Source organism: Hyposmocoma kahamanoa, unplaced genomic scaffold (genome assembly GCF_003589595.1).
Source record: "Hyposmocoma kahamanoa isolate Upper Pololo Valley unplaced genomic scaffold, ASM358959v1 94, whole genome shotgun sequence".
Classification (NCBI taxonomy): domain Eukaryota; kingdom Metazoa; phylum Arthropoda; class Insecta; order Lepidoptera; family Cosmopterigidae; genus Hyposmocoma; species Hyposmocoma kahamanoa.
Window position 1 is genome coordinate 10,984,306 of NW_020654878.1, and position 15,565 is coordinate 10,999,870.

Sequence of the window (15,565 nt, forward strand, 5' to 3'; positions counted from 1 at the left end):
TGTGTGTGTGTGTGTGTGTGTGTGTGTGTGTGTGTGTGTGTGTGTGTCTGGGAGTGTACACTTTTGTACACTTTTCGTCTATGTTCAGTCTAATATTTTATTAACGGGCCTTGAAACTGATTATAAGCGACAAGTCGATTCTTTCATTACTTTTTATTAAATAGAGCATGTTGGCATTCGAAAGAAAATTATAGTGGAAGTTACTTTAACGAATAACTACATTACACGCTCAACAGCTGCCGACTCCCACTGTTGCTACCTACTAATTTAACAAATTGTAGACAATTGTGTGCCACTACATATACTCGTAGAAATCAGGTCAAACGTAATAATAATATAATTGTTTAATAAATAATAAGTTATTCTAATTAATACACCAATGGGTAAAATATAACCAATAGTAATGTTTTCACGCGTGATATATGTACAAGTATGCTTATTGCGTGTAAATTGCGGGTTTTATTTCCTCGCTAAGTTAAAGATCCATTTCCACATAAATACTTAAATTATTTAAAAACAAAATTGACATTAGAAGTTGCAAGTTCTAATGTAAATTTTCTACCCCCCTAGATGTAGGCTACCCCCGTCTGGTTTATAACAAATGGTATAGAATGCATATTTCATTGTATTTGCCACTGGAATATAAGGACAGAAAACATACACCTTAGTATAATTTTACAAGCGCATTACGACGAGCCGAGGCTGAAGAAGATCTTCAGTAATAATGTAATGCAACCAAGCATCTGGGCCCTAATTTTCTTGAAACCTCTGTTTATTGTAATTCCATTGGGACTATTGAGATTATAATATTCTCTGAAATCTACTTGCAATGGCAGTTGAGTCCCAATAGAGCATCAGTGGAATGATAATGGTGGCATTCATTCATTCAATCACTTACAATCGAGGTAAGGCAACCTAAAATTACCATGGAAATTACAATTTTCAATATTAATTATTATCTCGTTTAAGTAGCAATTTAGTCTTCAAATGAAATATATACAATATTAGTAGATTACACTACAAATTAAATAGTTACCTATCAGAAGTCTGAAATGACATTTTTCCAGAAATAACGTTTGCTCGAATTTTCGTAACCTCGAAAGTAATTTTGAGAGGAAAATGTTTTTTTTCTTTTAAACTTAGCTTAACCTAACCTAACCGAACCTAATCGTGTCTTTGCAATAAAAATCCAACATATCCTGAAAGAACAACGGTTTCATTATAATTCGGTTGTCGGGGTAATGAAAATTCGAACGAACGTTATTTCGGACAAAATAAATTCGAGTTTGTGATAGGTTACCTAAATATATATAATATTAGTAGACGCGTTGCTTTTGGGCAACACCCGCACTGAGCTATTGGCCTGTTTGGCTTGCTGCAGCACGCACGACTTGTTTTTTATTATTTAGTAGATGTAAGTTGTTTATTACATGGGCCATTTTCAAATTCGTCGCAGGTTATCTTGTCCCTCAAGAATGTATGTATATATTTATTTAAATAAAACAAATTCTTCGAACTAAAGTTAATAAGTTAAAAATTTATTAGTAAATAACACATGCTATACGAAAAATAATTATATAAATTAATTTTTTTTCCCTTTTTTTAAAGTAACATTATGGTTATTTTTGGTAACAGAGTTGTTTTCCATACAAAGTCATCGTGTCCTTGATAGTAATACAGTACAATCATACGTTAATAACTTGTTTTTCTCCTACATTGATAAATTAAAATTAATATGATTACTAAATACAGACATTGTCATAACATGTTCAATGCTTAGAAACAAAAGTTTGTAGTAAATTATGTTCCCTTCTATTTTTTTAAATTCTGTCCCGCGTTCAACACATTATCATAGTAACACTCTGTTACTATAGCAAATTAGTCCCAGAAATACAGATGGCGCTACTTTGCCACCTACAGCAACTTGGCGTGGTGTCTAAGATAGTTCGATAAAGTGCGCGGGGGTGGAGGGAGAGTGCAACGCCGGTCAGGTGACCGCGTTTTGTGAAAGAAGACGCGTGTTTTTATTCAGGAACCACACCGTTACCAATATTTCTGCGTAAGTACTCAGTATTTCCTATTTGATTTTACATTGTTTAAGTAGTATTAGGTGCGAATATCTTTAATATGAAACAATAATTTTACTTTATGCCTTATTTTGCGATTAATTGTTTAAGGAATATGTAATTTACCACTCTGTTACTGAACAATTATGTTACTAATTCGAGTAACAAAGTAAGTAGTAAACTGAGTAACAGAGTTGTATTTTTTCAGTCTTTACCCACAAGTTTTATACACAATGGTAATAATAATTTGTTTCAGGACTTTTTGTACTAAGATGGCTCTTACGCCTGCTGAAAAGCAGCGACGTTATAGAGAACGACGGAAAAGCAAACATAAAAAAGAGGCGTCAAATAAAAAAAAAAGAATCGATAATGATGCTTTGATAGAGAAGAAAAATATTCATATTAATAAAATAAAACATGGTTAGTCAAAGTTTCAAGTTCGAAGCAAGACTACGTTTATTTGGGAAAAGTGTTAAGCGAAGTAGAAGATGATGGCGAGGTAAAAATTATGTTTTTCAGGTCAATGGACGATACTGCAAAAAAATTTAGATTGGTTGAGACCGATTTATCTTACGAGCCTTTTGAAAATTTACTAGCAATCGTCCCAGATCCCAAAAAAGTATACAAAGGCAAAAGAATATACTACCAGTTTGACACTCCATTAGAAATATTTGAGAAATAATATTGATCTCACTATAATTAAAAATGATCTCATAATTATTTTTATTTAGTTACTAGTTACTAGAAATGTTTAAGTATGATAATATTAAATTATGCGATGTCTCATGTTGGAATTTTAAACATTAAGTTAGGTATAGTACAAGTTTATTAAGCTAGCCGTAATACAAAAAAAACAACTAAGTTACTGATTTACAACTACGTTGGTTTTCTGTCCCAAAGATGTATTGTCTATAATATTTTTTTTTAGTAAAACTAGATCTTAAAATATTAAAAATGTGTTATAGGCCAGTTTATAAGACACATAATTTTCAATACAACGTTATAAGATGTTAAAAAAAAGATTTTTTGAGAATTAAGGTGAACTTTTAAGATTTGTTAATAAATATAAAGTAACAGAGTTGTTTAAGACTCTATTTAAATAAACATTATTAATAGTTTCAAATTCTGATTTTGCGTGTTTTTGAGAGATTAAACACTGTAATTAACAATAATACCAAAATATTTGTGATTAATGTGTTCTTTATTAAAATAAAAAAATATTTGCATTGGTAACAGAGTATTATTTATTTACGCCTTGAGACATTAAATCTAGAAAACAACTCAAAATTATTAAAAAAACATCGCGACCAACAACAGGATCTCAAAATTTGATGTATACTATGGTCAAAGGTAAATGAAAAAATTATGTAGAAATAGTTTATAATATTTTTATTTTTAAGTGCTAAAGTTACAATCACCTGCATAGAATTTGAAAATGGCCCACATATATTTATTTGATTTCCTTCCTTTTTGTTACTTTGTTTGTTTTGTTTTGTGTTTTTTTATTTCTTTTTTTCGTTACTTATTGTTTCCTATTGTTGTGTGTGCATGTGGAAAGTATGTAAACGTGTTCTATCTGTCTATCTGTCTACACAGTCGTGCCATCGACTCACCATTTAAGAGCAGAACACCAAAATAATATTGATTAGTAGATCGATGGCTAGCCAACAATCCGCTACTCTCAACTTTTAGCAGAATACCAAACATACAAAATACTGCCACATGCCTGCCATTCATACTCTATCGACACACAACTGACATGATTCTACATTTGCAGACTTGAGGTCCAAGACGGCCATTAATTGGAACTTGCACTCTTGTCTACCGTTAACAAAGTCAAATAATCTTTATTTCATATGGAAGCAAGTTACATTTGTGTGCACGAGCCATGGCACGAGTACATACTTTTTGACATATTTTATAGTTTCTATTTCTTTTGAATTTGTATGTTTTTTGTTATTCAGTTATTGTCATAAAAATTGCTACAATATGCGTTCCAAAGGTCCCGAAGGACTTTTAATACTTTCGCCCTTTTCCCATTCATAACCACTAGGCAAGTGCCTCCCCAAGAACTTGAAATTGTCACATTGAATAAACTCTACTACTCATTCGTAAAGCAGATTCCCCTAAGAAGAATGAGTAAGAATCTATAGGGATTGCTCTTTGTAAATAAACATTTTGTATACATTTATCACTCACAATATTTAACTGCCTCCTTAACCGTAACCTGTGAGAGTTACACACTAAGAAATGATGTTGGCTAATGAAATGGCTCGCCGGAATCAGTAATTAGTGCTCTACCATTTAAACACCTATAAACAAACTGAGCTGCCAGTGCATCAAAATAATAACAAATATATCTTTGGTAAATAGAATCTGTAGTACGATATGAGTACATACAAATAAATCTCTCTATGCACCGGTCGATTTATTTACCCAGTAGCTATAATAAGATAAACGGCATCAATTTCTGTATCATAAATAATAGCAATCACTATTAAATACCAAGTTCTATAACGAAATTAGATATGCATCACACATTATTCTTGAAATCCAACCCTTCTTGCTGCTAACTTTTTAAAGACGCGTAAGATTAAGTGTGGTGTTTTAGTATCGGGCGTTGGATACATTATTTTGCCGGTGAGTGATACAGCGACAAACCGCTATTTGTCGTTACTCGGCCTCTACTAAATCACGAAACCCTTGTACCTACTCGCACTCATCCTTTGTGAGGAATTTGACTTTAGTGTTAACTTTGTTAAAAAATATTATTATACACAGCGTTACATCACAAAATGTGCCATAATCAATTACATATTTTACCTTTTTATTAACGACTGAAAAGTTTAGTCATTTAAAAAGGGTTCTTTTAGGGAGACTTTTGAGGAGTCATCTAAAAAATAAAAAACATATTATGTATTAGAATTTGTTATTGGTATTATAGGTAATAGAGAACGGATTGATTATTTTTCAAAAGAACATTAAACCTTAACATATAAATTAATAGAGCTTAAAAAGCATATAACATGGCAGTCCTGAAAGTCAGAAATAATAAGCACTTATATTATACCACGTATATTCATTTTCGCATTGGAAAACGGAAAGCTCTCAAACAATCGCATTAACATTGCAGAACATTCGGGGAACAAACCTCATGAAAAAAAGTTACGATTCGATTAGTTTAATAGGAATAAACCAAGAGAAGCGAGACGCGTCGGCACCCTTGGCGTCATGTTTGTGAATCTCCTCCCCGCCACCGGGTGCGCTCTCTATCGATTTTATTCAAACTTCTACTACAAGTAAACATGTTTACAAATCTCTGTAGGAGATTACAACAGATTTTCTTTTTACAGAGACAATGTACCCGAGATTTGCAGAACCAATACCAAATGTCACTGTCACTGTCGGCAGAGACGCTTTATTGGCCTGCGTTGTTGACAATTTACGAGGTTTCAAGGTATCTTACTTCTTTACCTACTTTTGCTTTTAATGCTGTTACTGAGAATATCACACTAATGTTATTTGATTTTAGGTAGCTTGGGTACGGATGGATACACAAACTATTCTGAGCATACACCACAATATCATAACGCAGAATCCGCGCATAAGTTTGTCGTACAACGATCACCGATCGTGGTACTTGCACATCAAGAACGTGCAGGAAGTGGATCGCGGTTGGTACATGTGCCAAGTCAATACCGACCCTATGCGTTCCAGAAAGGGATATCTTCAAGTTGTAGGTCAGTCATCTTTGTGAATAATATAGTAATTAAGTCATTTTTGTACTTATTTCTACATGACACCCATAGTCATAGTTTCGTTATTTTCAAACGTATATTTTTACAAAATTTTATTTGTACGTTAGAGTGTATTCCAAGTATATGTAATTATTTAACGAAGCATAAATAACAAGCAAATTTGAGAAAGGTACAATAAATCCAATTCCAAGACCTTTTTTTCCTGTTGTCAGTTAGCAACTGGGGAACATTGTACAATATTCATTAAAGTTCTTTTAGGTACATTTACCTACGGGCCCTTACGTGCTCGTGTTTTGTTTACGCAGTGCCTCCATCAATCATCGACAACATGACGTCGACTGACATGGTGGTGCGTGAAGGTTCCGACGTGACCTTGGTATGTCGAGCTTCAGGCTATCCTGAGCCTTATGTTATGTGGAGGAGGGAGGATGGTCAAGACTTTAATTACAATGGGGAATCAGGTGAGATTTAATAGTTCTCTTTATTACCAATTTTTTATCTCCTAGGTATTTTAAAATAGACAGTCATACTATATAATAATCTTCAATCCGTTTGGCTTTTTCCACTGTGTTTTGAAGTATATCATTAATGTTTTCATTCGATTGTGTGTGTACTTCTACGCGTTCTTAATTAACGTGTTTGCACGTCGCGTGTAAATAAAACGTATCGATTGAAATTAAAACATATATAGTTAAAAATTATTAAAGTAATCTCATGCCCTTTTACGGGACAAGTCTCCGCAATGACTACACGCATTCGCAGTCGTTATCAACTTCATGCAACGATTTCACGCATTGACTGCAGTCGAAACCAACTTAATGTAGATTGCGTGTATGTCGACTGCATGCAGTTAATGCGTGTAGTCATTATCAACCTCATGCAGTTGTGGTTGCGGCTGCATGAAGTTGATTACAACTTCACGCATTAATTGCAAACAGCAGTCAATCTGTTAGCAACCTTACTGTTATTCATCCGTCCGCCTGTACGTTATAGTTCGTGTGCTCGCTCATTTATTACCTATTGTTATGAAAGCTGTGGAGACGTCTCCTAATGCCTCAAAACTGTAAAAGTGGTAAATTCAAATATTTTTAAACAACAAAATGGGAACAGTAAATATCACACTTACCCAATTGAGTAGATTGTAGATAGGTATTTCAAAATGTAATCTCTGATAACCTAGCAACCACGTACAAATACCGTAGTCTCGAACGAGGCAGTCCCGGTACCTCTTAAGCACACCGATGCAATATCGCAGCTACTTTTGATGAAAACTATACCTTATGATATTCCAACGTAGACAGATAGATAGTTCAAAGAATTTTTTAATAATATATAGGATTATTTGTAAAATACTAACAACCTCACAGGTCTTTATTATTAACATCATAAACAACAAATTTTGATTCATGGTTTTTATTATTTATCAGATTTTACTTCCGTACAAAAACGCAAATATTTAAAAAAATCGCTCTAAACGATAGTAATTCTGTACGGTAGCAATAGAAGGCACGCGTGAGGCGTTGCTAAACAACTTACTACCAAATGCAGATCTAAAAAGTGGTATAGCAATTGTGGTATCTGACACTTTTTGTTGAAAAACTTAAAAGTTTGTCTTTGGTAAATTTAACACGTTTTGTAAAAATTTATGAAACGGGAGCTGTAGTTTATGCTGTCAGTAATGTGGTCCTTTGAGATTGTTAATATTTTACAAATAGCTCTGTATAGGAGTAATTGAATCATTTTTACAATTTTCAACAGTTAGTGTGGTAGATGGGGAGACATTGACGATAAATAAAGTGTCTCGGCTTCATATGGGGGCGTACCTTTGCATCGCATCCAATGGAGTACCACCTTCAATCAGCAAGCGAATCAGTCTAATGGTGCAGTGTAAGTTTCTTTTATAAATTGTCGATTTGTTTATCAAACCAACTTTCTTTTACATATAAAAAATAGTGAGAATTTTATTGCAACGCAAAACCATAGCATAATAAGACAAATTTGGAAACTTCATACAAACAAAAACATAGTAAAACAAGAACGAAAGTAAAATAACTAAAAGCTACGCTTGTATCATAGTAGAATAAGAAGTTCTTATTCTACTATGATGCAAACGTAGCAGCAGGGCTTAGATGTGTGCGTGCTCGCCGCGTGTCGTGAATGGACGCACACATCCGCATAATCTCTTGATACACTCGCGTTTTTTTTTAATAATACCAATGACGAGACGAACAAGTCGTGCGCCTGATGGTACGCGACACACCTATTCATAACAGTTCGAGTGCCCCTTAGATCTTTAAATCGCAAAGATCTTAAGGGCATTGAAACTGCACCCGTCATAAGTTGACAAGTCACCAGTATTTTGCGCATTTCACGTTGCCATAATTGTCTTATTATGCTATAATAAAATTATGTTCAATGCCATTGTAATACCTTTCGTACGGGAAATTCTAGTGCTTATTACAGTAGAACAATTAGTTTTTTAAGAGTAATGCGTAATCAAATTTTTACGGTAGTCCCGCCGATGCTGTCGATTCCAAACCAACTGGAGGGCGCATACATTGGACAAGATGTGACGCTGGAATGCCACACTGAGGCGTACCCCTCTTCCATCAACTATTGGACCACTGACCGTGGAGATATGATTATTTCCGGTGAGAACCTTAGCTCCTATTTGTTACTTACATTGTACAATAGATACGATTGTTTAGCAGTTGTATACTTTTTGTCAAAAAAAAACCTTTCTAATAACATGCACCACGTCAAAGACCGGTATTATTATGACAATATTGTAATTCAACAAAAGGGATCAAAATATTGTCTATATATAAGTAATACCGCTGTCCCGTATGGCCTAATAGAGAGGGTAAACAATATGCTTATTAAGATCTGGTTTTTAGTTTAGATTGAGAATTAAACAGAATGTACACAATATACTAAATAAAATATATCAAAATTACGATCGTTGCTCAGTACATGTTACAAATTCAATCTCTAGTATAAATGCAGTCACTTGCGCCAACACTGTATAAATCTGATCCAGGTCCTTGCGACAATCTAACAATGTCGTCGACTCACCACGACCGCGACCCACTTTTCGTTACCTAGATTTAGGACGACCTTCCATTAGGGTCCCATTCCATCTTACCTTACTATGTCAATCTGGTACTAAAAGAAATTAGTTTAGATAATATTTTTTGTGGTAATATTTTTAGTTGCTATTTAGGTGTAAGTAAGTCTTCTTAATTATTTTTTTTGTAGACTTTTTAATATTTCTTTCAATCATATAGAAATTACTCTCCATGAGTTACGTACCTAATATTGAGAAATAAAAACACGTAAGTATAAATTCAGTGAAAATAATTAATACGTATATTTTTCAGTATGCACTATAAAATAGACCTAACTATTTCTCTCCACAGTCATTGCTTGGCTTGCCTAGGTAAATAATTATTTAAAGAAAAAAAAAACAAAAATATCTGAAACTTGATCAGATTGTAATCAAACTTCATGTGTCGTATCGTTATAAATTGAGCACCGACTAGAATATTGAGCACAAACACATTTATCATATTCGCATAAATAACATGTGCTCCTGTCAAGTATAGCATCGTTCGATTGTATCAATGATTTATGACTTCATAATGAAAATAGTTTTAGTATTGGAACAATGCGGATAGAGAATAGCACCCCGGTGGTGTATTTACTCAGGTGAAAATAGTGAATAGTTTTAAAATTTAATACCTCTTTGCTAGGCACTTTGTATGGATAGCGGCTTTGATAAAAGACTCAGTTCGTAGATGGGCCTTTGAGTTACAAATGTGGTACCTAATACTCATTTATTACAATTAACTCCTTAAACACTCCGCCTTAAAGTGAAATGAGACCTAATATGGACTTTTGGACGTGTTTCGGCCATTCGGAAAATCGGTTTGTCACTTTAAGAGATACCGGTTGTGAAGTATGGGGCCCGAAACACGATTGACTGAACTTCACTCGTTAAAAATATCACAAAGTTCTGCAAACTTCTCTTTTTTTTACTACTTTCGTCTTCACAAAAATCATTCGATTGTTATTAGAGATGTTCTAATGAAATTTGCTCTTCCGTCTTGCGTAAAAAAATAATGTAAGAGGACTAGGTGCTTAGTGTACAGTAAAAGAGTATACTTTATTCATGAAATGCAATTTATTAAATATAATAAATTGATATAATACTAAAGTTCTTTGCGTCTACCTCATACGTAAAGCCTACGCACGCAACCGCGATACCATTTCGCCTAAGATATTCTTAACAACGTTGAGGTGTAATGTTATTATTAGCTTTTAGTTGCACTGCTGAAGTCTAGAAGTTGCATTTTCTACTTACGAGTATGCACTTGCGGAAAACAGAGTTACATATTGTAGGCTATTTATTATTGTTACTTTGTAATTGTAAACAGTGTATTATCAATATACTGTTTTGTACGATGTCTGATTTATTTCATGCAAAGAAAACTTGTTTATGAAATAATAGATTAGGTACTTTGTACATTTGTGTGGGCTTTTGCATACGATTATGATTAGTTTAGTTAATTTGCCCAAAGGCGGAGTGCTGCCAGCCAGCTCGGGCACTTCATTCAATGAAGCCTTAATATAGCAATGTTTAATGTATCCTAATTGAAAAAAAAGTAACGTAATTATGACATGCTTGTAAAGTTTTATTAAAAATTCATGAATGTACGGGTTTTATATTTAAGTAGAAATGGAAATTGTAGGTGGGAAGTACGAAGCCTACCCTATGGACAGCGGATATAACAAGTTCATGATGCTCAAGATTCGAAATATTACCAAAGAAGACTTCGGTCACTATAAATGCGTCGCCAAGAACTCCCTCGGGGAAACCGATGGCATCATCAAATTGGATGGTAATTCTTCTATTATTATGATATTTTGTCCCCGTTTTTATGTCACGAATTTAGTGATAATTATATTGGATGTCCATAATTTGTAGCTTCAATTATGAGCTATTATTTTTAACACTTGAACAAGATTACTCTACAAAATTCAGATCTAATAATCTTACATTGTTTTGTAAGATATTTTTTTCAATTAGTATCAGAGTGATCACTTGCTCGATAATTATGAAATAATTTTGCTTACATTTTTATAGAAATACCAGCACCGCCATCAGCGTTTACTACTACTCACAAACCCAATTTAGACAATCACACAGCTCGTAAAAAAGGTAAGATTTTTGGACCAAGAACATTTGTAATATTCTATGATTTTCGTAATTTATTTAGTCTCAATTTACGTAAACATAATATCTTGACGCACGAAGAATTCAAAATATAATTAATAAGACGGATTTGTTAACGTTAAACCAAAATATACATGTTCTAGTAAAGTATATTTGACTAATAGACAAACATGGGTAATTGACTCAGCTATAGAGGACGATGAAGAACATTGCCCTCGCTTTATTCTGCCGTAATGTTTAGAAACACGCTAAAAATATCAAACACTCACTTACGCTTAAGTAAAACCAATATATAATGAAATAATATTTTCTGGAATTGAGTTTGGTAATTCAGTATGTAATATCGTCATTGTGTAGGAACACCATCACGTAAAAACCATTAATATAAATAAGGACCTAAAAGTAATGTTGTAAAAACTCGAGTCCGAGGGTCTACATTTATAAACTCGACTCAATTTTGCACGGCTCGGTAGCCTAAAACACTCGCGAGCCTGAGTCGAGTCCAGTGAGAGTCATCGAAGCGCGGACTCGAGTCGTATACCTAACTCGAATTCAAACACTCGACCCGAAAAGACTTCTACTCTACAAAGTCTCGAGTAAGACAAACAGGGTTCAATTTTACTGAACAACTTCTATTGCCCAAAATTAACTAAATAAGAAAAACTTAATATGTTGATTTAAAAAAAGAGGGTACTTATTAATACATTTTTATATTACAGTTTAACACACCGCACCACAACACCGCGTACCAGACTCGAGCTCGACTAGTTACTTAGACAGACTCGAACTGGAGCGCTACTCGTTATATAAATAGACTCGAGCACTAATGTCAAACTCGAGTCTATTCGGAAACTCAATGGGCTCGTCATACATCGAGCAGTATAGTCTGTCTATATAAGTCGTGTCTTGTGAATTGGAGTCGAGTCCTAAAATGTAGACTCCCGGACTCGGGTTTTTTTACAAAACTACCTATAATAGTACCTTGTGGTACAACGAAATTGCATTTTTTCGACCACATTCATCGATTGATTGATTCCTGTTACTTGTATTATAAATTACGATTGCTTTCCACAGGGCTGTTCCAAGTCGTTCAAACCAATGAGGCGATCAGCTCCAATTTCCAAGGAGAAGTGTACGGCGAACAAATGAATTACGGTAATTGCTAAGACCTGTAGAGTGTTACTTTGAATGTATTTCTGTTATTAATATTTTATCTCTTAGCCTCAGAACTTTTCGCAGTGACTACAGTCAAGGGAATATATTGAAAATATTAGAAATAAATGGATATACCTGGTCTTATAGACACAGAGACAGCGAACCCATGACCTCTGTAATTGAAATAATTGAGAGTTAGAAATACATGAATATTAAAGAAAGTAACTACCAAGTGCGAGTTTTCGTAAATTTTGTAAAATTTGCGACCTCGCTAAACTCGCTTTCTAAATTTAGAAATTAAGTAATTTTATTAATTTTGTAGATTTCCCGCATTAACTTTAGTCAGAGAATTGTAAAATGTGTTCTCTACAATTTTACTCCATTTTAATTTTTCTTTGTAATTATATATAAATAACTTCACTTTGTAGCCATGTCTGGTATGACCATCTACACACACACTATGATAAGATGCTTAGGAAAATATATGATTTTAAAATCTTGTTGCTGTTATGTAAAACAAAACATATTTTTAAGTATAGGTACAATATTTTGGACACGAATCTTTAACGTTTTTACCAAGAGAAATCGACGTATTTTATAATATGATTTTGATATTACAGGTTTTGAACCGGAAGACAGTTCAGCCGAGTGCCGCAGTTCAAGCTTACTTTTAGTTTCAACAATTATTTTATTCTCAGCGACTGTAATATGTCGGTCACTTTCGTGATGATGAATTTGGTTTGTTTAGTATGTTGTATAATTTGGTTATTACTTTTCATATTTATGTTCATTTCTTTGCGCTGAATGGACAATAATCATTGGCTTCTTGTAAGTAATTTGTTTAGAAATGATCATAAAAATATTTCAAAACACAAGATAATACAAATAATTAAAATTGTTTATCGAGGCCACTCATGTACATATGAGCTTTTAGGACGGAGAACATACTTATCGTTGGCTGCAGCGGATAGCGGCAAAGTAACGTGTGCTGTAACTTGCGCTCACCTAAAGTACACCTCAGTATTTTATTTGGCTCAGGTTTTCAAAGGAACTTGTTGTTTTGATCATAGTATTTACTTGCAGAAGTACCTCTAAAAACACAGTAACAGTCGGCCTATTCTGATCAATTAAAACGTCCTAGGGGTAGAACCTTAAATCAGTGCACCAGAATTTAGTCTCATCATCATCTCGTCATGACAGCAGCTGACAACCACGTTCGCTGTATCAAAAGTGAAACGACGAAGAAATCGTTCGTTGCGCCATCGCCATCCGAAGGTATATGTTTCTTCGCTACAGGCAGTGAGGAGTGTTTTCCGTCTTAAACAAGATGACCAATATATCCTAATTTCTATATATTGTATATTTTGTTTTATAAATACAGCAGGTTTATTACATCTGTGTACTTCTAGTTTATTTTCCATTCTTAAATACGAGCATGTCTGCAAATACTAACTCGAATTTTCTACGACATCGATTTTGTAAAATAAAATCTATTTAGATACTAAAAATATACTTCTGGTTATAGGCCTGTGATTTTTTTTAATTATTAAATTTAGATGTCAATATTGTTCATATTGCTAGACTTGAACTAAATGCTGACAAGTTACATTTCCGTGTGGAATTTTGGAGAACTTTTAAAAAAATTGTTATTCTGGCAACACGAGCAATGTGAAAAGTCAACATTGAGACTATTTTAAGGCGAGCGCACTTATGTGTGTGTGTATGTATTGCACTTGCCGCATTTTGCGAAATACCTCACACTTTTGACCACGCGCGCCGACCACTCGCACCATAAGCACTTCACAATCACATTTTTATTATTTAGTAGCGCTGATGGTTGAGTCAATGTTGCCAACATCTTCTGCGGTGAAAACTAAAAAATCGCTTCAATGGGATGTTACTTCGACCGCACATTGTCAATGCCGCCCACATTTGCAGAAAGCATCACATCGTAATTGCTAGTTGTTAGAAGAATATTTTTCGTCTTTGAGTCACCCCTCCAAAATCAGGTGCCGGTAACCCGTAGGATAAAGAATCACCCACAGCTTCATTAAAGCAGTATACCCTCTGGACAGGGAAACTAACCAAGCCCGAATAAGTCTCTAGAAGGAGAGATATTCCACAACAACATTCATTCCGCCGTTCAAGCACCTCCTTCCTGGGCATAATCTATCTTCGCAAACTTGGAAGTCTCTAAATAGCTTGCGAACCCTAGTCAGCCGAAGCAAGGAGAGCATACACGGGTGGGGTTATGACTCGGAGAGCGCATGTCTGTGTGCTATCTCTCCGCAGACAATGGCACATCTTTTGTCCTGCCTTGCGTGTCCCTACACTTGCACACGCGAGGACGTGTATATGGCCACTGAAAATGTTGTGTCCGTCCCTAACTTCTGATTCTCACAAATATAAACGACATGAGTCGACACGCTAAGAAGAAGAAGAAGCCCGTTGTTGACGGATTGAATTTATCTTCTGTCTAGTCCCACTAGTTTAAACGAGACAGGACAATTTTTGAATTGTTTAAGGAGGTTAACTACGTTTAGAAATATGGACAATATATTGATTGCCGTGTTTAAATTTTACATACGTTCAAGCTTTTGTAGGTACATTATTGTATAATTTTATCATTAGTTCAATTTAATTTATTTCTGTGATGGATGCATTTTAGTGTATAATCCAAGAGTTATTACGTCGTGATTCTTTATAATTTCACCGTTGCTGTAAATGTTAGATTATTAGACACTACCGATCTTGTAGACATATAGAGTACATTTTTGTAATTAATTGCTACAAAATGGAACTGCCAAATAAATGTGTATGTACATGGAAATAAAGCGATGCTTATAACAACAGATGTCTTTTAATTTAACGAGCATGAATACTGCCTACTTCCTTCTGCATTCGATCTAATTTCTGTCTAATTAGTAAACACATTAATTGCAATAATAATTTTACGGATTAATTATGCTGTTTCGAGTTACAATAACATGTCTCAAGTCTCTTCGTCTTCTTAACAACTGATTAGGTTCATCTTTAGGTCTGCGACAGAAGATATAACTCTCTCTTTCTCTCACTCTCTCATCTCTGCATTTGATCGTTACCTCAATTGGCTTCCCATCCGTGAACACAGGTCCTTAAGAATTTTAAGCATCCTTTTCTCCATTCGAACTATCGATATGGCTGGACCTGATTACCTTAGATGTTCATTTCAATTTCAAACCGCTCGGCCGGGATGCGAACTTCGATTTTCCCAAGCCCTCTTTTCCTTCTCACCGTAAGTAGGTACTGGTGTTTTGTCTAATTTTTTGCCTATACTATCTTCCAAGTGCATATTGCGCAAGCATCTTTAT

At 34.4% G+C, this 15,565-nt stretch overlaps 1 protein-coding gene across 2 annotated transcripts in view; it reads left to right on the forward strand.

Annotated features, from left to right (window-relative positions):
• Positions 1-13,684, forward strand: part of LOC113237830 (lachesin-like) — a 52,676-nt gene extending 38,992 nt beyond the window's left edge. The window contains exons 3-11 of one of the 2 annotated variants that reach the window (XM_026474512.1): positions 5,420-5,523; positions 5,599-5,806; positions 6,130-6,285; positions 7,583-7,711; positions 8,338-8,475; positions 10,561-10,725; positions 10,971-11,045; positions 12,135-12,215; positions 12,836-13,684. In XM_026474512.1, coding sequence (XP_026330297.1) covers positions 5,420-5,523; positions 5,599-5,806; positions 6,130-6,285; positions 7,583-7,711; positions 8,338-8,475; positions 10,561-10,725; positions 10,971-11,045; positions 12,135-12,215; positions 12,836-12,942 — 1,163 coding nt within the window. In that variant the 3' untranslated portion in view covers positions 12,943-13,684. The remainder of the gene's footprint in view (positions 1-5,419; positions 5,524-5,598; positions 5,807-6,129; positions 6,286-7,582; positions 7,712-8,337; positions 8,476-10,560; positions 10,726-10,970; positions 11,046-12,134; positions 12,216-12,835) is intronic. The other variant, XM_026474513.1, reaches the window with a different exon arrangement.
• The last annotated feature ends 1,881 nt before the right edge of the window (positions 13,685-15,565 follow it).